The 27,904-nt window shown below is 38.1% G+C and overlaps 1 protein-coding gene across 11 annotated transcripts in view; it reads left to right on the top strand.

Moving 5' to 3' along the window:
* ERC1 (ELKS/RAB6-interacting/CAST family member 1) overlaps positions 1-27,904 on the top strand; it is a 176,379-nt gene that overhangs the window by 24,754 nt on the left and 123,721 nt on the right. For 5 of the 11 annotated variants that reach the window (XM_058189594.1, XM_058189601.1, XM_058189593.1 and 2 more), the window contains exons 4-10: positions 1,029-1,103; positions 2,167-2,322; positions 3,945-4,037; positions 11,903-12,070; positions 17,109-17,276; positions 21,235-21,372; positions 23,225-23,365. In XM_058189594.1, coding sequence (XP_058045577.1) covers positions 1,029-1,103; positions 2,167-2,322; positions 3,945-4,037; positions 11,903-12,070; positions 17,109-17,276; positions 21,235-21,372; positions 23,225-23,365 — 939 coding nt within the window. The remainder of the gene's footprint in view (positions 1-1,028; positions 1,104-2,166; positions 2,323-3,944; positions 4,038-11,902; positions 12,071-17,108; positions 17,277-21,234; positions 21,373-23,224; positions 23,366-27,904) is intronic. The other 6 variants (XM_058189604.1, XM_058189595.1, XM_058189597.1 and 3 more) reach the window with 2 other exon arrangements.

Raw genomic sequence — 27,904 nt, forward strand, 5'->3', positions numbered from 1 at the left:
AAAGAATATAAAATTGGTTTATTTGATCAAGAATAAAATAAGACATGTTTCTCCTGGCTCCTAAATGGATTTTCAGGTAATACCAGGACTGAAAGATAACATTTTATGGATTTGTTCAGAGGTAAGAGATGATGAGATAAATGTTTGTAACCTTAGAGGTGGTGAAGAGTCATTAAACTTGTTTATACTTGTAATTATTTTTGGAGGTCACTTTATATATTTCTTTTCTCTCTTTTATTAGATTCTTATTTTTTTCTTTTCTTTTGCTTTTCTTCCCCTTGCACTTTTTACTCCTCTCTAGTTTTTTCCCCTTTAGTCTTGATGCTTACACTACACCAATATTTAATACCTTATGTTAATATTTAATGTGATTTAATATTTCTGGATGTTTCATTATGAAAATTGGTATAAAAATGGGAGGAAAATTAGTGCATGATTTGTTTGTCATTATTCTAATCCAAGAATAATTGTGGTCTATAGCGCAAGACAGTTTCTAGTGTTCTAGTCCCAGGCATTTTCATTTTGCTCCTTCTTAACTACAGAGCACTTGTGTCAGCTGCACTTTTAATTGTTTTGATGAACAGTTCCTTGTTATCACTGCGGAAAGAGCTGTCGTCATCAGTAACTAGGTGGTTGCTACTCTGGGAATGTAGGAGTATCGCTGGCACAGATGCTTTATCAGCTTGTTAAGTACATAGCAGATTGTTGCTGTTATTTATTAATCCTGTTTTTTTTTCAAGTATTTTGCCCTTCTGGAAGTCGAAAGTTTGATAAAATCATTGCTAATAGGTATTTAAAAATTTTAAAAGTTCCTTCAGCTATTAATTTTGAGAATGATTTTTATGCGGAAAATTATTGGTATGCAGTTCACTGTAGCTGTTTCTTGTTTGTATAAAAAATCGTAATAACTATAGCTGTACCAGGAAAAAAGATGGAATCGTTTACCTATAAATACTTTTTCTATGAATCCCAGAAGTTCGATGCTGTTGTGTTTAGATACCTACTCAATATTTCTTCTTCTTAAACAGGAAATGCACCGTCGTTTTGAAAATGCTCCTGATTCTGCCAAAACTAAAGCTTTACAGACCGTTATAGAGATGAAGGTAAAAGAAACTAATTCTTTCTACCAAATGGAATAGTTTTTTCTCTTTTATTTTTTGAATTTTCACTCTGACATGTTGCACAATGCACGTTTTAGCATCTCTGCTATTGTCGGGAGAATTTTAGAGTATTGTTGTATAAATGTGCAGGATTATTTATATCTGGTTTATATTATGTATGTGAAATGAATGTCTATTTTATCTATTGTCATATTTGTCGTTTTTTTAATGTATGCCTATTTTGTTATATATTCTAGATAATGGTTTGTTTCATAGGAAGGACTTTAATATAAAATAGTTTCAATAACAAGGAAATAATTGTTATATTTGAAACAGGAAAAATTATTTCAGAAAAAATTAAGAAATAGTACATATTTTTCTAGATGATGTTCCCTTCCTTTTGAAAGGACTTGTATGTCAGCATAGCTAGTTTCATTGAATGTACAGATAAATACTTCTGACTGTTGCAGAAATGTGTAAAATGTTTTCCCGTTGAAGGATTTTTTTTCTTATTTGCCTCCCAAGTTCTCAGTGTATTCCCAGTGTTATTTCTGGGTTCAAAATGCCAGTTTCCATTAGTGTATATCTGTTTTCTGTTTAAATTGTCGATGTCTGTGGAGATTTTCAGTCATCCAGGTCATGGTTGTCCCAAAGGTGTTTTTTTTTTTTTTTTCAAAAGGTAATTGAACTTTCTTGTTTTTCCCTTGAAGATATTTTGCTTCTCATCCAAGAAGCTTCTTCAGTTCTGCTGAATGATGGAGAATCCTTCCATTCTCCACCATTCAGTCAGAACTGAAGAAGCTTCACGGATGAGAATCGAAACATCTTCAAGGAAAAAACAAAAAAGTCCAGTTGCCTTTTGAAAAAGCACCTTTGGGTTAAACTGTAGATGCCTATTTAATAACTGCTACAGTTAAAAATTATGTATAGCACAGTGCTACAGGGAGAGGTTTCTCAGACATAGTCCCTAAACTCAAATGTTGTTAGCAAAATATTGGGTGGGGTTTTGTTTTTTTTGTTGTTTTGTTTTTTGAGGAAACTAAACCATTGTTCCATGTGTTTGAAGGATTCTAAAATTTCTTCTATGGAACGTGGACTCCGAGATTTGGAAGAAGAAATCCAAATGTTGAAATCGAATGGTGCACTCAGCACAGAGGAACGTGAAGAAGAAATTAAACAAATGGAGGTGTATCGTAGCCATTCCAAATTTATGAAAAACAAGGTAATAACTAAGCAGCGTATGTTAAAAAATAGCTTACAATTCCCCAAAAAGCTAATTCATTCACTGAATCACAGAATGGATAAAGGATTTATCTTCTCTACTAGAGTTTCTTCAAATTAAGTGAAAATGCTTAAGCAAAGCTGTAAATCTGTGTACCTATAATTTAAGATTGGTGAACCAAATTTGATTTAAGATGTAGAAACCAATTTAGGAAAATCGAATTGCGTCAACACAATTAGATAAAACTGTATTGTTCATACTATGGTAAAATATTCAAGGGACATTTTTTGCATAAATTAATGTAAACAACTGTTCATGATATAACAAAGTGTCTCAGAGAAAATTATGACTTTGAAATTTAAGGCAAATCAGGGTGGAAGACCTCAAAAGGTTACAAGTGGTCATGCATTGTCCAAACCAGGAGCCTCCAACCTTGGTCCCTTTAAGACTTGTGGACTTCAACTCCCAGAGTCTAGGAGTTGAACTCTGGGAGTTGAAGTCCACAAGTCTTAAGGGTACCAAGGTTGGAGACCCCTGGCCCAAACTATAATCAATATAAATGTTTTTTAAAAAGTCTGCTTAATGTTAGAGAAAAAGGAGGAAACACCCTGGGCTTTCTTTGAAAAATGCTGAAATTGGAGTCTGCATTATAAATTGTTGATTATATGCTAATTAACTTTGGGCAGTAGATTTAATCAGATTAAAGTGCATAGCTTGCCTTATTTATGTAGCTTCCAATCAATTCAGCATTTGATATGGTTATGATTAAAATACTAAACTGAACTGAAAATAGCAAAAGGAAGCCAACTAGCAAATCCAAAAAGTTTTTTTTACAAAACGATTGTTTATAAGACATGGGTGAATACTATGGTTACTTGATGCCAAAAAAATATATGTAAGACTTCCGGAAGGGGCGCAGTTCAGTAATTCTATAGCTGAAGTGCCATCATGTGCACACTTAATGAATGCACAAAGAATAGGTCTTCCCAAAAACATTCTAAGCAGGGGTGGTATTCACTTACCTTCACTACTGGTTTGCAAATGTGAGCGCATGCGCCACCTCCGCACATGCCCAGAGCATCAAAAATGGGACATAATGATGTCCAGGCGGGTGGGTAGAGCCTCCCGCAGCTGCCGCTACCAGTTCGCCTGAAGTGGATAGAACCTGCTGAATACCACCACCGATTCTAAGGGGTACTTCCACATTAAATCCAGAAATGGACTGGGTACAAATGCCTCAAATAAAGGGTAATATAAATGAAAAAGCACTTCAGCAATCTTGTTTCCTTATTTTGGATCAACGGCAGTTTCCAGTTCAAGAGCAGCATCATGTAATACGCATCACAGTAGCCTATAAAGAGGAGATAAAAGATGATAAAAATTACCAGAATACCAAGGATTGATAGGCATGTTTTAGATGACGTCATCTAAAAATGTGTGAAGTACAATTGTTGTTGCAATATGGGTTTAGGAAAAAGTAGTTATTCTGAGAAACTGGTGTTTAATCATGGGCAGGTCTGTTAGCTGTTTATATGTTTGCTACGCTTTGCAACTCTTCAAAAAGCGGCAGGTTAAGAGGAAAATAATTCGTTCTAAATGTAAAAGAATTAATGTCGTGGCAGGTAGAGCAACTGAAGGAAGAGCTAAATACCAAAGAGGTTCAAGGGGAGGAACTGAAAAAAAAAGTGGCCGAACTCCAGACAGAGGTCTCTGCCGTAAGACTGAAGTTTCTTTATGCGGCACCGGGCTGCTAGCTTTCTGGGGTGGCTTACTTTCCTTCCTTTACCCTCTGCAACGCTAAAGAGCAAGAAAACTAACAATTCTGCATCTGTCCTCATTCACACCTGGTTGATGCATTACAATGTGTAATCTACTCCTTTGAACACTCACTATTAGTTGCTCGGCTTAAAAGATCACTACAATTGCATGAATTGTAATTTTAGCGCTTAGACAGAATATGAAAGAAAATTGCCACAGCATGATTTGTATCTTTGAGATGTATGTATTAAGCTTTTGAAATGAAAAGTAGAGCCTGCCCGTTCTAATTTGATCTAGCAGAGGTAATCTTGTTTTAATAAGGTTGCATACTTTTAATGCACTTTAAGGGGCATAAATATGAATCTTGCGTTGCTTGAACTGCCTGGAATGATGCTTTTTACATATCATGCATGGGGCACATTTGATGTCTTTCATAGTTTTATGATTTATTTTATGCAGCAAATTTAATTTCTACTTTTAGTAAAACGCAATTCTCTGATATATATATTTAAAAGAGGAATTTTACCATTTGAAAATGTGTGAGTTTATCTGTGGTCTTGAATCCATTCTGGGCTCCTTTATAGGCAGGGAAAAAATTTAGATTTTTTTTTTGTTTTAAATCCCACCTTTATTATTTTATAAGTAACTCAAAGCAGCAAACATACTTAATACTTCTTCCTCTTCCTATTTTCCCCAGAACACCAACCCTGTGTGGTGTGTTAGACTGATAGAGAGCAACTGGCCCAAAGTCACCCAGCTGGCTTTCATGCCTCAGGCAGGACTGGACCTCACAGTCTTCTGGTTTCTGGGCCAGCACCTTCACCACTATACCAATATTTGTGTGTTTGAGAAGCTTGACTTGTTGATTTTGAAAGTTTCTGAACTTTGTATCTTCCTATAAATTTTATCTAGTTGTCATATTGTGTAGGAAATAGGAAACTATTGTATTTTTCATCTTAAAAATTAGGTCTTAAGGCAAAAATGAAGTGAAGTTACACCTGTCTTTGAGGTCAGGTAGTAGATAGTATTTATAACAAAGGAAGAGAAAATACTCTGCTTTTTGGCATCTTGATATTACTATTAGAACTAAAGATAAAGAGCTGGAAGTATAATGAAGGATAAAAAGACTTACTATTTATTATTTAAATTCCTTCCATGGACTGGAGTCAGCAGTATGATATCCACAGGTATAAAAGCATATTTTGCCCTCAAAAGATTTTACAAAAACTGAGGGAATGAATTGAGATTGCTAATCTTCATCAGATTTTGACTTTGTTGCTCAGTTTTATTGCATGAAATTTTATGAGATCTTAACGTTCTTGTATGAAATCTAGCAAGATTTTGCCATTTTCACATAAGGTTTTAAAAGATGGCCACTTCAGCTACGCTTCAACTAGTAGCTAATTATCCCCAAGCCTTGGAAATAACCTTGGAAATGAACTGAAACTATGTTGGCCCATGTATGTTGCTCTGGTTTACATTTATATTTTATCCTGCGGTCTGAGGAAGCATTTAAAGCTAAAGTGAAAAAAGATGTGAATTAATAATAATGCAGACATGTAATATATTCTAGTGATAGTTTTCATCAAATCTGAATAATTTCTGCTTACTAAAAACCAGAGTTTCTTTTCCTGCTGTTCACTTTTGAATGCTTAAAAAAGATACCTTCTGCGATGACTGATTTCCTTGGTATACAGGCATTTCTCCTGTACGCTGCTAAGAGAGTCCAAAGCAATGGGTTGTTAACTTCATCTGATTGGCCTGAGACTGAGTTGAATTTGTTTAAACACACCTCCTCTTCCTGTTTAGCTCCAGTTTATTAACTCAGCCGGCCATAGAGAGACTACCTCCTTTAGCTCCATTGCTTTTGACTCTTTTACAGCTCATAGGACTTCAATAAATATAGAAAAATTCTTTAAAAAAAGTTTTAAAAGTGCCCAATTGTTTTTCTTTGACTGCTGGGAGCTGGAGCGGCAAGGAAAGAGGCTCGTGCTTCGCGCGCAGCCCAACGCCGCTCAGCTGAGCCGCCCGAAGGCCGGCGGCCATTTTTTTACACTCCAAGCCTCTCAAGCCTCGTGGAATTGCCGGATTGAGGAACGGACATCGCTGGACCTCTCCAAACTGTAAGTGGAGGCCAGCGGAGCGCAGGAGAAGCCGTGGTGTCGGCTTCGCGCTTGCAGGGGTGGAGATAAAGATCCATGGTGTCGGAGGCTAGCTCCCCCTGCCAACGCTGCAGTAAAAAGGCGCTTTAGGAGCAGTGGTGCCTGCTTCGCGCCATTTGGGGACACCCCCCCCCCACGCAACCCCCCAGGCAGCTTTTGAATGCTTTGAATCCAGCTGTGGTGTCAGCTTGGTGCTAACTGGCCCTTATTGTTTGATCTTATTCCAGGATTCTCAGATCAGGGCCACTATATTATTTGGGCATATATATTCCAAGGCCTCTGATAACCACTAGGCCTCATTTCCAAGATGGCGGATCGCAGCAGATCTCCTTCCCGGGCTTCTGCCTCGCTCTCCCAAGGACACCTTACTAGCATGGCTCCTCCCCTTCACAAGAGCAGATCCAAATCAAGGGCTTCTGCTACCAAATCTAAGTTTTCTACTTCTCTCCAAACCTCTGCTGCTGCAGAGAGAGATGCCTCAAGAAGATAACGGGCCTTGGATAGCCAATTTGATAAAGCAAAACAAAAATTAGCAGAGGAAGGCAGGGAAACTTCTGTTCCTCTAACTGAAGATTCTCCTCTATTAAATCAGCCTGGATGGTCTCCCACTATCCCTAGTGGTTCAGGAGAAGACCAGGAAACAATTTGTACAGTTTTTGGAGATTCTTCTAGATCCATGCCTGAGCCTCCACATCAGGCACCTTTTGCCACCTTCACTCCCACAGCAGCGGGAGTCTCCCACAGAGAGGACAGTATTCCTGCCATTCCTCAGGATATACGTCATCTTATCATGCAGACCATTTCTCAAGGCATTGACAATGCTTTCACTCAGAGAGGTTTCCCAGCTCCATCTCCTTCGGGCAGCTCTGACCAAAGACTCCATTCTGATAGCCATCCACCCAGACTACGCGCACTGCGCACACGCTCTCCAACTCCTTCACACCATAGTGAGGACTCCTTTTTGGGGGAGGAAGACATAGCAGAGTATAACCTGTCTGAAGACGAAGAGTCTGCCCCAGACAAACCTGCTCCCACCGGCCTTTTTCGCCATGAGCTTTTCTACACATTACTACACAAGGCAAAAGTTACGGCCAACATGGGGGTTGCCTTACGCCAATCTGAGGGAGCTTCAGATCCGTCAGACCCCAACAAATTCCTCTACTGAACCAGTTTCAGAGCAATGGGTAATTCCTTCACCCAAGCTCTTCTTGGACACCATCCAACGTCAATGGGGTCACTCTGGTGCCATTCCCACTCCTAGTGGCTCAGACAAAAAGATGTACACGGCAGATCAAGATCTTGAGGACCTCCTCAAGGTTCCTACCGTAGACACCCCAATTGCCACTTTGGCTTCTTCCTCCAACATTATACCTTCAGATGCAGCAGAGGGTCTCCAAACGGAGGACCGCAGAGCGGAACTCTCCACCCGCAAAACCCATCAAGCGGCTGCCTGGGCTATCAGATCTGCCACAGCAGCCTCATTCTTTGCTAGAACCTCTTTGATATGCCTCAGACAAATGCAGGAGAGGATTCCTCAGGATGACTCCAGATTACATCAGGACATAAATAAATTGGTAGCGGCTGCTGAATACACTGCGGATGCCACCCTTAATTCTGCAAAATTTGCATCCCGAGCCCTTGCCTCCAGCATCACCTCCAGGAGGCTGTTATGGCTCAGACAATGGCAAGCCGACATGAAGACCAAATGGCGGTTAGCGGCTGCCCCATTTAAGGATGGATCTCTCTTTGGTGAAGCCCTAGACCCTATTTTAGTTGAGGGAAAGGACAAACGTAAGATCCTTCCCTACGTCTCTAGACGTTCAGACAGACGTCCTTCTCTTCCTTACCGAAGACGGCTTTTTCGCACCCAGGATCCCGGGTTCCAATCCCCGGCCTATCAATGTTCCTTCCAACCTCCCCCTGACAGGTTTCAGGACAGACAGTCCTTTCGTGACAGGACCAGGCAATCCCAGACCAGACGTCCGTCCCGTGGATCAGGCTTTCGACCTTATCGCATGAACAAATGACTATCCCGACCAGGATCCTATCGGTGGTCGTCTCACCAAGTTCGTCCCTACCTGGTCCCACACGACAACCGATGCCTGGGTACTGCAAACCATCACCCTTGGTCTCTCCCTCGAATTCAATTCAAATCCTCTGAGGAGATTCATCCAATGCCAGATTCCCAAAGAACCCACCAAGAGGGCTCAAATGGAAGACGAGATTCAACACCTGCTGTCCATCAGTGCCATAGAACCGGTTCCCACGCCTCACCAGGGGACCGGCTTCTATTCAATTCTTTTCCTAGTGGACAAAAAATCAGGCGGCACCAGAGCCATCTTAGACCTGAAGCAACTGAACCTTCACATCAAATATCGCAGGTTCAAGATGCACTCCCTCAATTCAATCTTAGGAAGCATCAGAAGAGGGGACTATCTAACATCCATCGACCTCAAGGAGGCCTATCTACATGTACCCATCAGACCAGCCCACAGACGCTTTCTCAGGTTCAGTTATGCCGGAGCCCACTTTCAATACAGGGCCCTGCCCTTCGGTCTATCTTCCGCTCCTCGTACCTTCACCAAGATTCTGGATGCTATGGCGGCCCACCTTCGCACAATTCCAGTAAGAATGCAATGTTACCTGGACGATATATTGATTCTGTCGTCTTCCGCCCAGCAGGCGTTACGGGACTTACAGGTATCAATTCAATCCCTACAGGATCACGGCTTTTCGGTCAACAGAGCAAAGAGACATCTAGTGCCTACGACCGAAATTGTCCATCTGGGAGCGAGAATCAACACCAGATCCTGCCAGGTGTTTCTTTCCCGAGACCGTCTCCTCAACATAAGAGACATGACAAAAAAGGTAAAGGCACTCAAGAGGGTTCCACTTTCACTGCTCTCACAGTTATTGGGAAAGATGGTCTCTTGTCTGTCGATCGTGCCCTGGGCACGTCTTCACTCACGACCCCTACAATGGTTACTTCTCCCACACCAAAGAACAGGCAACAGCCACACCGAAATCAGAATTCCTCTGCCCCCAAAGGTCAGAAAGTCTCTACAGTGGTGGCTGTCTCCAGCCCTGACAAAGGGCTGCTCATTCCAGGAACATTGCTGTCTTGTCCTCACCACAGATGCAAGCCTCTACGGCTGGGGTGCCCACCTATTAGACCAGGTGACTCAGGGTCGTTGGTCCCCCAACGACCTCAAGAACGACATCAACTGGTTGGAAATGAGAGCTGCTCATCTAGCTCTCAAGTACTTCCAAGTGCAGCTATCAAACCATCATGTGCTACTGCTGACGGACAACACTACCACGAAGGCCCATGTGAACCGTCAAGGAGGCACCCGATCCCGCATATTGATGAAAGAGGCTGCAGCCATAGGCCTGTGGGCAGAAAAACATCTTCTCTCACTACAGGCAGCCCACATATCCGGAGTCGCCAACACACAAGCGGATTGGCTGAGCAGGACAACCATCGTTCAATCAGAGTGGCAACTGCATCCGGATCTGTTTCTCACAATCACAATCAAATTTGGGCAACCCAAAGTAGACCTCTTTGCCAGCCCGACCAACAAACAACTTCCAAGGTTCTTCTCCAGGTTCCAAACCCCAGGAGCAGAAGGAACAGATGCCCTACGATGTCAGTGGCCCCGGGGCCTTCTTTATGCCTTCCCCCCGATTCCCCTTCTGCCACGGGTCATACGAAGGATCTTGGAACAGAAGGCAGAAGTTCTCCTCATAGCCCCTTACTGGCCTCGACGGAGTTGGTTTGCGGATCTGGTGAGCCTGTCCATCAATTCACCTTGGCGAATTCCACCGGATCAGATTTCTCTACGCCAAGGAGCCATTCTCCACCCAGAACCTCAATGTTACCAACTAGCCGTCTGGCACTTGACAGGGAGATACTAAGGAAAGAAAAGCATTCCATGGGGGTCATCTCCACCCTTCTGGCTTCTAGACGCCCATCCACAACGCGTATTTACGAGGCCACATGGTCATCATTCCATCACTGGTGTCTTAGACATCGAATAGAACCTACTTCTGCCTCCATTAGACATATCCTGCAATTCCTCCAGGACGGATTGGACAAGGGTTTAGCCACCAACACCATCCGCAGGCAGGTTGCAGCTCTTGCCACTGTTTTATTCTGTGACGGGACCTCCACACTTTCTCAACACCCCCGTATCTGACATTTTCTGAGGGGAGCTTACAATCTGCGACCGCCTCCAGTACACAGATACCCTACCTGGGACCTAACCCTTGTCCTTCAGAAGTTTACGTCTTCCCCTTTTGAACCCTTGAGATCCTCCAGTCTTAAGCTCTTAACCTTTAAAGTCGCTTTTCTCATAGCCATAACCTCAGCCCGCAGGATCTCCGAGATCGCTGCCCTTTCGGTCAGGAAGGACTTATGCATTTTTCACTCTAACAGTCATTCTCCGTTTAGACCCTACCTTTCTTCCTAAAATAAACACAAGTTTTCATAGGTCTCAAGAAGTCATCTTACCGGATTTTTGTCCTCATCCCAAGCATCCATCGGAGCATCGATGGCACACGCTGGACGTAAGAAGGGCCCTGCGTATTTACCTCAACAGAACAGCTCCTTTCAGAAAGACAGAATCCCTATTTGTTTCCTTTCAACTAAGGGCTCTGGGCACCAAAGTCTCCCCATCCACCATAGGCAGGTGGATAAAGGCCTGTATTTCCATGGCCTACGACCAGCAGAAACACCATCTTCCAGGCCGCATCACTGCACACTCCACCCGCAGCGTGGCCACCACAGCTGCCTGGGCCACCCAGGCCTCTATCTTGGACATTTGCAGAGCAGCCACGTGGGCCTCTCCTTCGCCATTTATTAAAAACTACAAGATGGACCAATTTGCCTCAGCCGAGGCCTCATTCGGACGGAGGGTCCTGCAGCGAGTTCTTCCTGTTGCTGAGTCTTCCTAATCTTTCTTTTCCCACCCTAGGGATATTTAGCTTGGATATATCCCATTGCTTTGGACTCTCTTAGCAGCGTACAGGAGAAGGAACATTGGCTTACCTGAAGGTTCCTTCTATGTACGCTGCGTGAGAGTCCAACCCCTCCCTATTTTACTTATTGTTTTTTTCTATATACAGGAATCTGGAGGTTATTGTTCCGTTTTTTCCAGTTTTCAAATTGAGTTCGTCTTCTCCAATACCGCTTCTTCGTTAATAAACTGGAGCTAAACAGGAAGAGGAGGTGTGTTTAAACAAATTCAACTCAGTCTCAGGCCAATCAGATGAAGTTAACAACCCATTGCTTTGGACTCTCACGCAGCGTACATAGAAGGAACCTTCAGGTAAGCCAATGTTCCTTTTTAGTTTTGGCCTTCCGTAATTGTGAAGCTAGTGGTTATAAGAGAAGCTGTTTACTACAACTATATAGTCTTATCGTCTTCCTATCAAGGAATTTTCTTTTAGGAATTCTTTATTCTCATGTTCCTCAAAAACTCTTTAAACTTACACAAAGGCATGCTTTTTTCAGGTTTACTGTTCCTTTATTTTATGATGCCATACCTTTGAGATTGCTGGAAATGTGGTGCTAAACATGGAATGAAGCAATTCCCATAATGCTTCTGAATGCATTCTTGCCATTTGATAACATATATTCTCATACTTGGTTCTTCCTATAGATTGGTCAAGTGAAACAGGAACTATCCCGGAAAGATACAGAGTTGCTGGCTTTACAGACAAAATTGGAAACTCTTACAAACCAGTTTTCTGATAGCAAGCAACATATTGATGTACTGAAGGAATCCCTCACAGCAAAAGAACAGAGAGCTGCCATCCTGCAAACGGAGGTAACGAACATATCCCTAATACCAGGGAGTTCTGCATTAAATTATTGGGTTGGGCTGTGGAATGTGCATTCCTTCTGGGTTTTTTTTCCCTTCAGTTCTTCTTAAATTAGAAGGAAAATCTGGGACTTCTTATGTTTTAAAGAGATATTCAAATTCCAAACTTGAATAGCTCTTTAAATCATAAGAAATAATTAAGAAAACGAAGAATCTAGTCTATTCAACAGTGTCCACTAGTTAATCTATAAACAAAGTACAAAGATAATAGTTCTTCTCTCCCATTGTTTATCACTTGCAGCTCATGACAAACTCTAGAACAGTGACGGCAAACCTTTTTGCCTTTGTGTGCCAAAAGCGGGGCGAGCCTGGCGGGACGACGTGTGCATGTGCCCATACCCACAATGCAATGCCCCCTGTGCACCCCGCCCCTGCGCATGTGCACGTGACACTCCCTCCCCCGTGCTGCCCTGGTCTCTGCGCATGTGCTCACAAACACCCTGCACATGCACACATGCCCCTCCTGTGCCTTGTTTTGGGCCTAACAGGCCTCTCTGAAGCTTCCGGAGGCCGGAAACTGCCTGTTTCTGGACTTCTGGTAAGCCTGTTTTTCGCCCTCCCAGAGCCTCCACGCGAGCCCTGTACTTACCTGGCATCCAAAACAGGCTGCGTGGAGACTTCTGGGAGGGGCGAGGTGGCATGGGCATGCACGCACGTCTCCCGCATGTGCGGCAGAGACCTGAAAATCAGCTGTCTGGCAGGAAGGACATGTGCATGCACAAGTGAATTGATCTAAAGCAATGGCTTGCGTGCCGACAGAAATGTTTTTGCGTGCCACCTATGGCACATGTGCCATAGGTTTTCCATCATGGCTCTAGAAGATCTTTGTGATCCCTAAATATCAATAATTCTCATAGCTTTTGTTAAATGGAAATTCCAGTCCCAATTATTGATATTAAATGAGGAATATCTGTCATTTGTTATCATCCATAAGCTTACCTTTCCTGATGTGATCATTTAGGTCCAAATGAGAAGAAATGCCATATTTTTCGGAGTATAAGACGCACCAGAATATAAGACGCAGCTTAGTTTTTGGGGAGGAAAATAAGGGGGGGGGGAATCTGCCTACCAGGTATTTATCTGGCTAGCGTCCTTAGTCTGGTCAGTTTCAGCACATTAGTTTGCTGGTTTTGAGCGTGCGCACCTGTATCCCCTCCTTGGGGATAAAAAAACAGCTTCTAAAGCACAATTGAGAGGGAGCAGCAATGAGAAAAGCAGGCAAAGCACAGAAATCACTTCACTGTAGCAGCTCGTTAAAAAAAGCTTTTAAAGCACAGCTGAGAGTCGGAGGGAGCAGGAAAATCACTTCACTCGCTAGCAGCCTTCAGTGCCTTCCTCCCCCAAAGAGTTAAGCTCTCCTTGGGAGGTAGCTCTTCCAGCCAGCCCCAAAGATGAGAGGGGCAGCAGCTTGCAACAGCAGCTTGCAGCTCTAGGCAGCAGCTTGCAACTTTCTCTGCCGGTTTTCCCATTGGCATTCTAAGGAAGCTGGCAGAAAACATTGCAGTCACATGATCACTTGTAGCTGGTGACAAACTCTAGAAGATCTTTCTCCTTTTATAGTGCTGAACCCCTCCTCTTCTGTCTTTGTGATTGCCTATTTTCCTCCTTTAAACCCAGGTGCATTTTATGGTCAGGTGTGTCTTATAGTGTGGAAAATACTGAAAATAATACATATAGGTGTGGGTAAAACTTCCATTACATTTTTAACTGAGAAATGTTCATTATAAATATAAATAACTGTATGTGTATATTTTGTGTGTGTGTGTGTAATTGCTTCCTTAGGGCTAACTAAAGTTATGTATATTAGCCATAAGAGGGCGCCAGTATATTAGTTATTAAAATGTGTCTTCTGTTAGAATCAGAATTACAATAAGATTAGATTAAGATTACATAGACTGCAAATACAATTGGGAAACAGTTTGCAAACTATGAAATTATCATTTTCATAGCTATAAATTGAATTCTTTCTTATCAGTTAAATAATTGTTATATTTCATTGCTTTGGTTCTGAAACTTGAAATATCCTAAATTGACAAAATCCTAAGTTTCAAGATATTTTTACACATTAACTTAATTATGACTCAAAATTCTTTTGTATCTAATATAAATTTGATTTACAAAATTTACACTATTCTTTAAATGTTTAGCCTAACAAGTTGCAGTTACCTGATTAAAAACCTTTCCATTTAGCCAGACAGTCTTTGTATAATCTCTTGCTGAATATTACAGCAAAGAGTTTGAAAGAGAAAGCAAAAACTGCACAGGGAATTGTACAATGAAAGTTATATGTAGAGAGCTTCTGTGAAGCATCATAATAAAAAAAAATTGGTCTGTAATGGTAAAGGAATGGAGATGACATTTCTTAAATCTTTATTATAAATTATTTTGGGGTTCAAAAATCTTTTCTTTTTTTGGCCTTTAAAGCAGTATGGGCTTCTGTTATTTAGTACATAAATATGCATCTTCAGAGAGAACATGAATTAATAACAGCTGCCAGTATGTTTCACATTTGCCAGTGGCCAAGAAATTCAATATGTTTTCTGCATAATGAATTTCTTTGGTGTAATTAATGAATCAGTGATATGAATTGCCACGGATACCATTGGATTTATAAATTTACATTTTATGTTTTTATGTGGTACGTCTGTTTTGTTTTAAGTTGCCTAAAGTTGGCAGTGACTTTTCTAACAGTGGTCTGAAATGCAAAATATCTTTAGCTTGTTGATTCCAAAAGGCAAATAGGTAGAAAGGATATTATAGCAAGTTTGAATTTGAGAAAGAAGTTTTATAAATAGGCCGAGGAACTTAGAATATTTTTGTAAATAAAACAAAATATAAATCAACATTTATTTTGGAATAAAATGCTTCATCTATATTTAATTTTATTACTGTGCACGTGATCCCGTTGGCTTACAAGAATATTGTGCCAAATAGTTTTCTTAAAATATTTTTTAGTTTGTTTTGGATTTTTTTTTAAAGTGCCAGTTATTTGGCCTACTCCTTACCAATTCAGTGTAGAAACATAAATTCAGTGCCCCAGAAATTTATTTTCACGTATGAAAATATTTACTAACATTCCACTTTTGTCTTTTCTGCACATGTAAAGTAAATCTTTATTTCAATTTGATATTTAAATAAAATACTTAGGACACTCACTGTGATTTTGAATTTGAATTTTACACATATGCACACACTCACATGCACATAGACAAGTATCCCTTTAGCAACCATTTGAATTTACCTGTGTATCTGATCAACTCAGATTACAGCTTTTTAATAAATCTATTTTCCCTGTTGCCTAATATACACAAAAGAAATTTTAGGAAATAATAATTTAGTTAAATTTCTAGGTGTCTAAACTGCAGTGACAGTGGTAGTAAAATTTCACTACTGTACCATACAGGATAGGAAGAACATTCAAAAAGATACAGTTTATTCCAATTTCTATTATAATAAGATAATTTTCCCAGCTCTTACAAATTTACAAAATACAATTTGATGATTCCTTTGTCAAGTTCCTATTTTTGTAACTTTCTCCATTCCTAAATCCTTTTTTAACAGCAATTCTTCTTAATTTATTTTTTGTCAATTAAATTTGTAAGGCTGCCTGTTTATCCACTTTAAAACATCAAAAGTTTAAAAAAGAAACAAACCCAGGTCCAGGACCTCTCATTAAAAACACAAAGTACCTATGCTATATATCCTCACTGATGTATCCAAATTAGCAGCCTGGCCAGTACTGGGGAGAAGAGCTAGGTTTTTTTAAAATTCAGTAACACTGAGGTTCTCCATGTTTCTGGAGGAAGACTTTTCCAGGAACTGCTTCCTAGGACCTATCGGGTCAATATTTCACCGAGGGAATCAGGCACATGCAGATACAATTGGAGTAAATAACCTGGCCCCATGCCATGTAGGGCTTTGAAGATGACAGCGAATACCTTGAATTGCATCCAGCAGCAACCTGTTCAGCCAAAATATGATCACTGGATGACAGTCTGCAGACACAATAAGAAATAAGTATGCCTCCCCCTCCCCCCAAATTATCTGTGCTTAACTTGACTTGCTCCTCTTTCTCCAGTGGTTCTATGGATGGCTTTTTTGTCACTTCATTCCTCATGGTATACCTGAAAATCAGAGACTTTGTGGGACTCTGATTCAAGGCCAACATTGTTTGTTCATTCCAAGATTGTGGCTTCAGCAGAATCATATACCATAGCTATAGGACCATGATGGTGAACCTATGGCACACATGCCACAGGTGGCACACAGAGCCCTCTCTGCGGGCACATGAGCCATCATCCCAGCTCAGCCCCACTGCACATGCGTGCATGCCTCCCACTGTCCAGCTGGTTTTTGGGTCTCTGCCATAAATGTGTGAGGGGCGGGGCACATGTGGGAGATGCATGTGCATGCACAGGGGGCATAGGAGAGCATGGGGGGTTGCACGTGGATGGGCAGGGTGCACAGCGGGGTGCATGCATTGTATAAGTGCAGGGAAGCCTACTAGGCCCAAAACAGGGCACAGGGAGGGTGTGGGCCCCCCCGCGGTCCGTTTTTTCTCCTGGGAGGCCTACTAGGCCCAAAACGGGGCACGGGGAAGTGCAGGATGGTCACATGACATGGGGGCGCAAGGGGGGCACACGCGCATTGCATTATGGGTGCGGGCGGGCATGTGAGGGCTTTCAGCATGCAACAACAAAAGGATTAGCATTACTGCTATAGAAACTAATCTATGCTGGGTCCATCGGTCGCCTGGGAGAGACTAAATAAATAGGTCTTTCTCCCTGTAGTGGGGAACAGCAACAGAGAACCCCAAGTCCAACAGGGAGAGATCCATGCCCTCGGTTTACTAATTCTTACTGAGGAAGAGAAGATAAATACAGTACACATGTATTGATCAATTACTTGTTAGCAGTGTTTACTTGCTTAAAAGCATTTTAGTGAGAAGAAACTGGATTTTTTTTTTCCTTGTGACTGAATTCAGGTAGATGCACTTCGGTTGCGCCTGGAAGAGAAGGAGGCAATGTTGAACAAAAAGACTAAGCAAATTCAAGAGATGGCTGAGGAGAAGGGGACTCAAGCCGGAGAGATTCATGATCTCAAGGATATGCTTGATGTGAAAGAACGCAAGGTTAACATTCTTCAGAAAAAGGTAGGCTTACCAAACATTGTTTTAAAAACTAAAGTCTTTTATTTTCACCAGAATGTAACGATAGCCCAAAAGTTGTTTTCTGAAGCGCTTGGACTGAGTCTTCGTTAAACTCTTGTAACAATGAACCTATTTATATATTTATAGCAATGAACATATTTATAAATCCATGATAATTAACAATGATTCCTATGCTAAATTAAAGCAGTACATGAATTATAAGATATGGATAAGATATCCATCTGATTAGCCTCAACTGTATTCACCGTAATTCTCATTGAACACGTGGCAGATTCTGCATCACTTGCTAGAATGATTATGCAATCAGCATGAATATATATGATGTTTCATGCAGATTATGCAAATCAAACATGCAGGTTTTTTTCAAAGAATAGTCTATGACTGTTCTAGTTCTTTAGTTGTAGAAGCAGTGATTTCATAGATATCATGATTTCATTCTGGAAGGAATATTTTATATTTGCAGAAACTTTTAGCAAATATGTCTCCCTGCTCACTTGTTTTACAATATAATTGGTAGTATCACTGAAAACACTCTCTGAGCTGTTTTTTTCCTTTGATCAGGTTCCTACTAAATGATTATCTCTAAGGATAATTTTGTTGTTATTTTTTCTTGCTGCATAAGTACTGTAGTTCGATAGGGCCAAAGCACAGGGGCTTTCATTTTTTAAAAAAATCTATGAATTTGGATGCCTACCACATAAAGCCATAAGTAAATACTTACAGAAAGCATGAATTAAGTACAAGTTAACTACTATTTTTGTTAGACATTAATGAATTAATGATACTATATTGTATATTTTTTTATTTTTGCTATATATACTGTAGAAAAAACAACCATTTCAATGTCTATATGAACAGTATATTGTCTGGTTAAAGTTAGTTTGGGGGGGAAAAACCCTAATCAGACAAACTAATTGCTCAAACTATATTGCATAATATCGTAATCCATCTGTTTCCTTCCAGATTATTTGGGTACAACCCCACCTTCTAGAATAGAATAGAATAGAATAGAATAGAATAGAATAGAATAGAATAGAATAGAATAGAATAGAATAGAATAGAATAGAATAGAATAGAATAGAATAACAGAGTTGAAAGGAACCTTGGAGGTCTTCTAGTCCAACCCCCTGCTTAGGCAGGAAACCCTACACCACTTCAGACAAATGGTTATCCAACATCTTCTTAAAAACTTCCAGTGTTGGAACATTCATAACTTCTGGAGGCAAGTTGTTCCACTGATTAATACAGGCTAAAGTAGTAAGGAATCATGAAATCATAGTTCAAACATCTGGAAAAACCTATGCTCCAAATACATAATTGAGCAAAAAGTGGAATATAAATTGAACAAATAAATAAGGTATATATAAAATAAAATATAAAATATAAAGATATTTTGAGCAGCTCTCTTTCTGTATTAGTTCTTTTATTCCAGTCTCCTCAAATAAATGGTTAGAGTTAACCAGAACAAGTCTGGGGGAAAATGGTTTCATCAAGACATACAAGGACTTAGCTACAAAATGTTTAAGATTACATCTTGAGTATCTTAACTCTTCCTTGCAGTAGAATGAAAAAGAAGTCTTAATCATTTTTACTTAACTAATTCTCATTAAATTAAAACATTGTTTGAATATCAATATCAGTATCTCTTTGTTGATCTTTAAGTGCCTATCAGTAATTATATTCAGTAATTAGTTTAAGTGGGCAGGATTTTGTTTGTAAGAGTGCTAGAAATTCTATATAACATGCAGAAAGTATTTTCTTTTGCTTAATATTATTTCATGGTATATTTACATTCTACTATAGTTTAACATATATAAGCATTACAGAACTAAATCATTATTGACATTCTTGAAAATGCATTTTCAAGCCTGTTTCACTGAAGTCTTTGAAAACTTCCTGGCTGCTATTTATTTGAACTGTTTGCTAATATTAATTGAGAGAAAATAAGCAGTGTGACAGCTTGTACAAGGAATAAAATAGATTTATAAAATAAAATGTCCTTCTTGTATGTCTATGTTACGAGCTTTACTCTAATTTTAATAGGTCCTCTTTAATCTTCTTCCTAGGGTGTATAAGAGGGAGAGAGCAGACACAATGGATTGATGAAATATACATGTGGTCTTCATTATTTTTAGATAGCTGAGACAGTTTTACATTTTAAATTGATTTAAGTAGGGTATTTCTCTTAGAAAGAGATTGTATTTTTATGACTGTACTGAATGGCATTTTTAGTTTGCTTTTTATTGGTTTGAATTGTACATCATAGTTGTATTGATTTTTAAAGTACACACACACACACACACACACACACACACACACACACACACACACACACACACACATAATTTTTCCCTGATCTCTGTTGTTTAATCTTTTGGTATTTGCATTATAACAAAGTAAGTTGAGATTCCTACACTACAACCTGTGTTTTTTAAATGTTTCTATCCGCAAGAAATTAAATAGGACAGTAATAGCTGATTAGACATTTCTGACATGCAATTACGATAAATGCCATTCTCTGAAGAATTTCCCGTGTGGATTTCTGTTACGGATTTCTGAATTTTATAATAAATCATTGACTTGGAAAATAGAATTGATGTTTCAATTAAAGTCCGTTTGGGGACATGTGTTAAAATAGTAGAGATTCCCTCTTAATTGCTGGTATAGATTCTAAGAATAGACTTTCTCTATATGCCTGCAAAGACCCTTCTTATGTATTTTTATTGACTATGTTTCTATTAAAGGCCACCAACTGATTAAAGATACATGTCTTAACTTAGTCTTCTGCTTGTTTAACTACTGAACTGAAAGGGACTTAGTAAGACTTAACATTAACTACAGTTGAATTAACTGTTCGTTCAGTTGGCTAATAAAATATTGTAATTTCCAGGGAGATAGCTGTTGGTCACTTCAGCAAAATACCTTGGGACACTTTAAATTCTTGACAAATGCATCATAAACTTTAATGGAAAGGAAATCCTCTAAATCCTAACCCTAACCCTTTCCTGAAAGCCATACTTCTGATACCATTAGTTTCTCTATTCAGAGTGAAGCAGAATAGAATAGAATACAGCAGAACAGAACAGCACAGAACAGAATTCTTCATTGGCCAAGTGTGATTGGACACACAAGGAATTTGTCTTTGGTGTATAAGCTCTCAGTGTACATAAAAGCCGTAAGTGATAAATCATGATCATGGTCATGATAAAAATATATTTATCATAAATCATCACTTAGTGATAGTCATAGGATACTAAATAAGCAATCAACATGAATCATACTAGGTAACTAAATAAAACAATATAAATTATAAAGATACAAGCAACAAAGTTATAAGTAAAAAAGGAGATAGGTAATAGGAAAGATGAGAATAATAGTAACACAACCTTACTAAATAGTTTGACAGTGTTGTAGAAATTAGTTTAGCATTGGGATGGCATGGGGGGTGGAACTGTCCTTGTGTTTAGTTGTTCTGGTGTTCAATGATAAGAAAGTGCTTTCTTATTCTGACAAGCATAGAGCATCCTAAGTGCTTCATGCTTTTGGAGACAGAATTGAGCTTGAGGCCAAATGTCTGGGTTCAGTTGCATTAAAGCCTTAGAGCCTTAGGGGATCTACCTGTGTTCCTCCTTGTTGCCATTCCCCGTCTCTAGATTCTGCACAATAGAACCATAAAGTCAGGACTTCAAAAATCTGGATGACTGCTAGTTATCAGCAAGGAGAACTTTCTGTATCTAGTGGTGGTCTGGATTTTTGCTAGCCTGACATTGTGGCTGAATCACAGGACCGCAATTGAAAATAATGGCCAAAGAGACTAGTGGCTATGACATCTTTCACTGCTACTCTCTAGTGGAGAATAGCAATTACGATTATCGGATCCTGATAACTGTGATCCCTAACTGTGGTCCCTGAGTTTTATATTCTGTATCCTTCCCTTAAGATTGAAAATCTTCAGGAGCAGCTAAGAGACAAAGAGAAACAAATGAGCAGTTTGAAAGAAAGAGTAAAATCCCTGCAAGCTGATACCACCAACACCGATACAGCCTTGACTACGCTAGAGGAAGCACTTGCAGAAAAGGTAAGCCTGAAGGAAAAGAGGTAATATTATTTAAAGATTGTGTCGTCATCACTGTAGACATCTGTTTAAGAAGTAATTCTCTGTGTCCTCTTTCATTTATGTTATTGCTTGAAATGAAGAAATATATAAATGCATACCATGGCATTAACAATATAATCTAAAGTTATTAATCCTGGTAATGATAAAAAAATTAAAGAAAAAAGAGAAAATTTATGAAACAAGCAGACCCCCTTCTTCCTCCAAGTTGAAAAAAACAAAAAATGAATTGAGATAATGACGTTGTCAAAGTTGCTTATTCAAGTGGAATCTTGGAGTCCCTAGGATTTTGATGGCCTTTAACATTGAATAATGAAAATAATCTTGCATGACAATCTTAGGTTCTCACTAGACCAGGAGTTGGCAACTTTAAGACTTGTAGACTTCCAATTCCCAGAATTCCCCAGGCAGCATGGCTGGCCGGGAAATTCTAGGAGTTGAAGTCCACAAGTCTTAAAGTTGCCAAGGTTGGAGACCCCTGCATAAACAACCAGTGATCTGTTGGGTCATTGTTTAGAAATCTTTCCTTGCCAGATTCTTCAATATCATAAACCATGGCAGTTTTTAATGTATTGCATTCACTAGAAAAGTTCTTAAAAATTCAAGGAGACATTCCGATATGTTTATATGCCTTGGAAGTTGTCGATGTTTACCACAGAAAATGTTCGATATTTTGATGAAAATTATTTATGATCATTTTATGTCATAAATGTTTTATAAAATTTGCCAAATTTCAATTCTACTGTAGTCATAGGTCCCAAATCTTGGAAACGTGCTCTAAGTTAGCCCATTTGAGGTGCCTTGGTTCAAAAGGTTTTACCCTGATTTTGCCCAGTCAAAGGGTACAGACATAGAAGTTTTAGTAGTACCGTATTTCCCCAAAAATCTTATATTTTTTTGAACCCCAAAATAAGCAGTTGGCCTTATTTTCAGGGAGGTCTTATTATTTTGAGGCACGTGGAGCAAGACAGGGCTCCTCTTGCTGTCTTACCAGATTTCCAGCTCTGTCTCCCTACCCCTAACCAGAGGAAACGGCGGGGACCGGCTGTGCATGTGTTTAAATATATTCGGGGAGGGCTATTTTTTGGGGGGAGCTTATTTTAATGCTCAAAAGCCTGATTGGGCTTATTATCTGGGGAGGTCTTATTTTCAGGGAAACAGGGTATATAGATTTTTCTGTAGAGAAATGGTAAGTATTCTATATTAGGACTCAGTCACCTATATATAAATTAAATTCTAACCTTTTTTGCTTTCACTTCCCTTCACCTTGGGGAAAGAATTGCAGGGATTGATATCTTAGTGTGGTATCAGTCACTCTAAAGTGAATTAATAAATTTGTGAATGGCTATTTCAAAGTAATCAGTGATGTTTTTCAATTAAAAAAAAACAGAACTGTTATCTTTCCATAATTAGCTTTTTTTAATGGTTCTCATATATAACAAAGCCTGATGCCTCCATTGTGAAGCTCCTTTCCGAGCAACTTATAGCATTATGTTGCATCCTTTGTCATTTTTGTTAATGTTAGTAATGCCTTTTTTAGAAGCAATGAGTCTGCTGTCTCAATTCTTAGTTTCTGGAAATAAAAATCCTTGCAAGTTATTTAATCATTTATTTCAAATGTTGACCATTTAATGGTTTCAAAATAAAATGAATATGAGCATTTATTTAAAATCACATTTCTCTATATCCTTTAAAATCCAGTAAACTGAATTTACCAAAGCTTGTATTCTGAGTGAGACAGGAAGTCTGGAATCAGCCATGTTTATGTGCATTAAAAGATGATATTTCTTTGACAATAATATTCTGTTTTTGCCAGGAGCGTACTATTGAGCGACTCAAGGAGCAGCGTGACAGAGATGAGCGAGAAAAACAAGAGGAGATTGACAACTATAAAAAAGATATGAAAGACCTTAAAGAGAAAGTCAGCGTCTTGCAAGCAGATCTTACAGAAAAGGAGGTTAATCTCAGAGATGCATATATACATTTTGGAATTGCCACATTAAAATGGGTTTAGAATAATTTCTTACCTACTGATACTGGTTAACGATAATGGTTCAACTCTGAATTTAGATATTTCTTTTTTTAAAACAAGTTTTACTGATTTTTTTTTTCTTTCACATACGTATTTTATGAACAGAGTATTGACCGGATCATATCTTATACAACTTGTGACATCCAAATACAATTTACATATTTCAATTTCTGCCAAAATATTCTTTTTCCCTACTTTTTTATCTTGTCTTAATTCCTTCTATACTTATTATATAAACAGTATCACCATCCACCCTTCAAATCCTAATTTCTTAACATTATTTCAATTAATTATCTTATCCATTGTTAATCTCTTTTAACTTTTATTCTCTTTTAACTTTCATATTAGTTCATTCTTCATCCTAACCAGTTTAAGTATACTCGGGGTTGCCCTTCTACCATTCCATGTCCTTTATTTTAAGCAATCCTTCTCCTTCTCCCCTATTTCCCTTCCCTCCTTTCTATCCTTTTTTACTTTCTTCTTTTCTTTTTCTACTTCCCTTCCTTTCCCTATTCCTCCTTTCTTCCTTTCTTCCTCCTTTCTACCCTTTTCTCACACTCTTGTTTCCTCCTTTCTTCCTCTCCTTTTCCCTTCTGTTCCTCTCTCTCTCTTCTCCCCTCTTATCTATCCCTCCACTCCTCTTTCCATTCTCTCTCCATTGTTGTATTCATTTTCAATTCAATATTTTTCAAAGTGGTATCTGAGTAACCCCGATTTTTTTCTGCATTTATTGAATATGTTTCTCAAAATCTCCATCACATTTTTTTGGTTATTAACAATGGTGTTTCATCTTATTCCATTCTTACTTTGAAACCTTTTAATTTAATTAACCTTCCACCTCTTATTTTCCTTAATTCCTAATTTTTTATTCTAATATCAATTAATTATTTTATTTCATCATTTACAACATGTTTTTTCTAAATCCCCATCACACTTTTTAATATTTCAATTTTGTCTCTTACTTTCATTTATTCATAGTTAAGCCAATTTACCACTTCATATTTCATCTGCTAATCTATTTTACATTAAACGATATGTATCATATTTAGTTCTTACCTATAACATTTCAATTTTATATCTTAATTCCAGTTATTTTCATAGTTAAACCAGATTACATTTCATACTGAATCTGCTGAATCCATTTTACAATAAACAATATACTTCATCTTGTTTGCTTCTTACATACAATTTCTACTATTAACAGTTCCCTTAAATCAACTACTATATGCTCTATTTCCCTTCCTTCTCCATTTATTCTTCCCCTTTTAACCATTTTCTTTTGGTCTCTCCAAAATTACACTTCTTAATTTTTTTCCTTCCTTTGTCCCATTCTCTTCTTTTTCTTTTTCTTTTTATATTTATTGTATCTTTTCCCCTGCATCCTTTCTCTAACTTTTAGGACTGTTACTTTCATATTTCTCCCCCTGTTTTTACCCAGTCTTTTCCCATTTCCTTCTCTTCCCTTCTTTTTGGGGGGATATCCCTAACCATCCATTCTTTTTTTGTCACCATCAATCCCACAGTGTAATTATTGATTTTTTTTTTCTTCAGTTGTTTTCCTTTCAACATTATATTCATGCTTCTCCTTTATATTCTCTTTTTCCCTTTTGGTGTGTTCTAACCAGGCTTTTGCTTCTTTATTACCCTTGAATGCTTCACGCACATTTTTAAGCATTTCCATTAATTCCTCATACTCCCAATGCTCCATATTGTCAATTCAATTTTTTTTAAAACAAGTTTTACTGATTTTTTTTTTCTTTCACATACGTATTTTATGAACAGAGTATTGACCGGATCATATCTTATACAACTTGTGACATCCAAATACAATTTACATATTTCAATTTCTGCCAAAATATTCTTTTTCCCTACTTTTTTATCTTGTCTTAATTCCTTCTATACTTATTATATAAACAGTATCACCATCCACCCTTCAAATCCTAATTTCTTAACATTATTTCAATTAATTATCTTATCCATTGTTAATCTCTTTTAACTTTTATTCTCTTTTAACTTTCATATTAGTTCATTCTTCATCCTAACCAGTTTAAGTATACTCGGGGTTGCCCTTCTACCATTCCATGTCCTTTATTTTAAGCAATCCTTCTCCTTCTCCCCTATTTCCCTTCCCTCCTTTCTATCCTTTTTTACTTTCTTCTTTTCTTTTCTACTTCCCTTCCTTTCCCTATTCCTCCTTTCTTCCTTTCTTCCTCCCTTTCTACCCTTTTCTCACACTCTTGTTTCCCCTCCCTTTCTTCCTCTCCTTTTCCCTTCTGTTCCTCTCTCTCTCTCTTCTCCGCTCTTATCTATCCCTCCACTCCTCTTTCCATTCTCTCTCCATTGTTGTATTCATTTTCAATTCAATATTTTTCAAAGTGGTATCTGAGTAACCCCGATTTTTTTCTGCATTTATTGAATATGTTTCTCAAAATCTCCATCACATTTTTTTGGTTATTAACAATGGTGTTTCATCTTATTCCATTCTTACTTTGAAACCTTTTAATTTAATTAACCTTCCACCTCTTATTTTCCTTAATTCCTAATTTTTTATTCTAATATCAATTAATTATTTTATTTCATCATTTACAACATGTTTTTTCTAAATCCCCATCACACTTTTTAATATTTCAATTTTGTCTCTTACTTTCATTTATTCATAGTTAAGCCAATTTACCACTTCATATTTCATCTGCTAATCTATTTTACATTAAACGATATGTATCATATTTAGTTCTTACCTATAACATTTCAATTTTATATCTTAATTCCAGTTATTTTCATAGTTAAACCAGATTACATTTCATACTGAATCTGCTGAATCCATTTTACAATAAACAATATACTTCATCTTGTTTGCTTCTTACATACAATTTCTACTATTAACAGTTCCCTTAAATCAACTACTATATGCTCTATTTCCCTTCCTTCTCCATTTATTCTTCCCCTTTTAACCATTTTCTTTTGGTCTCTCCAAAATTACACTTCTTAATTTTTTTCCTTCCTTTGTCCCATTCTCTTCTTTTCTTTTCTTTTCTTTTATATTTATTGTATCTTTTCCCCTGCATCCTTTCTCTAACTTTTAGGACTGTTACTTTCATATTTCTCCCCCTGTTTTTACCCAGTCTTTTCCCATTTCCTTCTCTTCCCTTCTTTTTGGGGGGATATCCCTAACCATCCATTCTTTTTTTGTCACCATCAATCCCACAGTGTAATTATTGATTTTTTTCTTTCACATACGTATTTTATGAACAGAGTATTGACCGGATCATATCTTATACAACTTGTGACATCCAAATACAATTTACATATTTCAATTTCTGCCAAAATATTCTTTTTCCCTACTTTTTTATCTTGTCTTAATTCCTTCTATACTTATTATATAAACAGTATCACCATCCACCCTTCAAATCCTAATTTCTTAACATTATTTCAATTAATTATCTTATCCATTGTTAATCTCTTTTAACTTTTATTCTCTTTTAACTTTCATATTAGTTCATTCTTCATCCTAACCAGTTTAAGTATACTCGGGGTTGCCCTTCTACCATTCCATGTCCTTTATTTTAAGCAATCCTTCTCCTTCTCCCCTATTTCCCTTCCCTCCTTTCTATCCTTTTTTACTTTCTTCTTTTCTTTTTCTACTTCCCCTTCCTTTCCCCTATTCCTCCTTTCTTCCTTTCTTCCTCCCTTTCTACCCTTTTCTCACACTCTTGTTTCCCCTCCCTTTCTTCCTCTCCTTTTCCCTTCTGTTCCTCTCTCTCTCTCTTCTCCCCTCTTATCTATCCCTCCACTCCTCTTTCCATTCTCTCTCCATTGTTGTATTCATTTTCAATTCAATATTTTTCAAAGTGGTATCTGAGTAACCCCGATTTTTTTCTGCATTTATTGAATATGTTTCTCAAAATCTCCATCACATTTTTTTGGTTATTAACAATGGTGTTTCATCTTATTCCATTCTTACTTTGAAACCTTTTAATTTAATTAACCTTCCACCTCTTATTTTCCTTAATTCCTAATTTTTTATTCTAATATCAATTAATTATTTTATTTCATCATTTACAACATGTTTTTTCTAAATCCCCATCACACTTTTTAATATTTCAATTTTGTCTCTTACTTTCATTTATTCATAGTTAAGCCAATTTACCACTTCATATTTCATCTGCTAATCTATTTTACATTAAACGATATGTATCATATTTAGTTCTTACCTATAACATTTCAATTTTATATCTTAATTCCAGTTATTTTCATAGTTAAACCAGATTACATTTCATACTGAATCTGCTGAATCCATTTTACAATAAACAATATACTTCATCTTGTTTGCTTCTTACATACAATTTCTACTATTAACAGTTCCCTTAAATCAACTACTATATGCTCTATTTCCCTTCCTTCTCCATTTATTCTTCCCCTTTTAACCATTTTCTTTTGGTCTCCAAAATTACACTTCTTAATTTT

Source organism: Ahaetulla prasina, chromosome 7 (genome assembly GCF_028640845.1).
Source record: "Ahaetulla prasina isolate Xishuangbanna chromosome 7, ASM2864084v1, whole genome shotgun sequence".
NCBI lineage: Eukaryota > Metazoa > Chordata > Lepidosauria > Squamata > Colubridae > Ahaetulla > Ahaetulla prasina.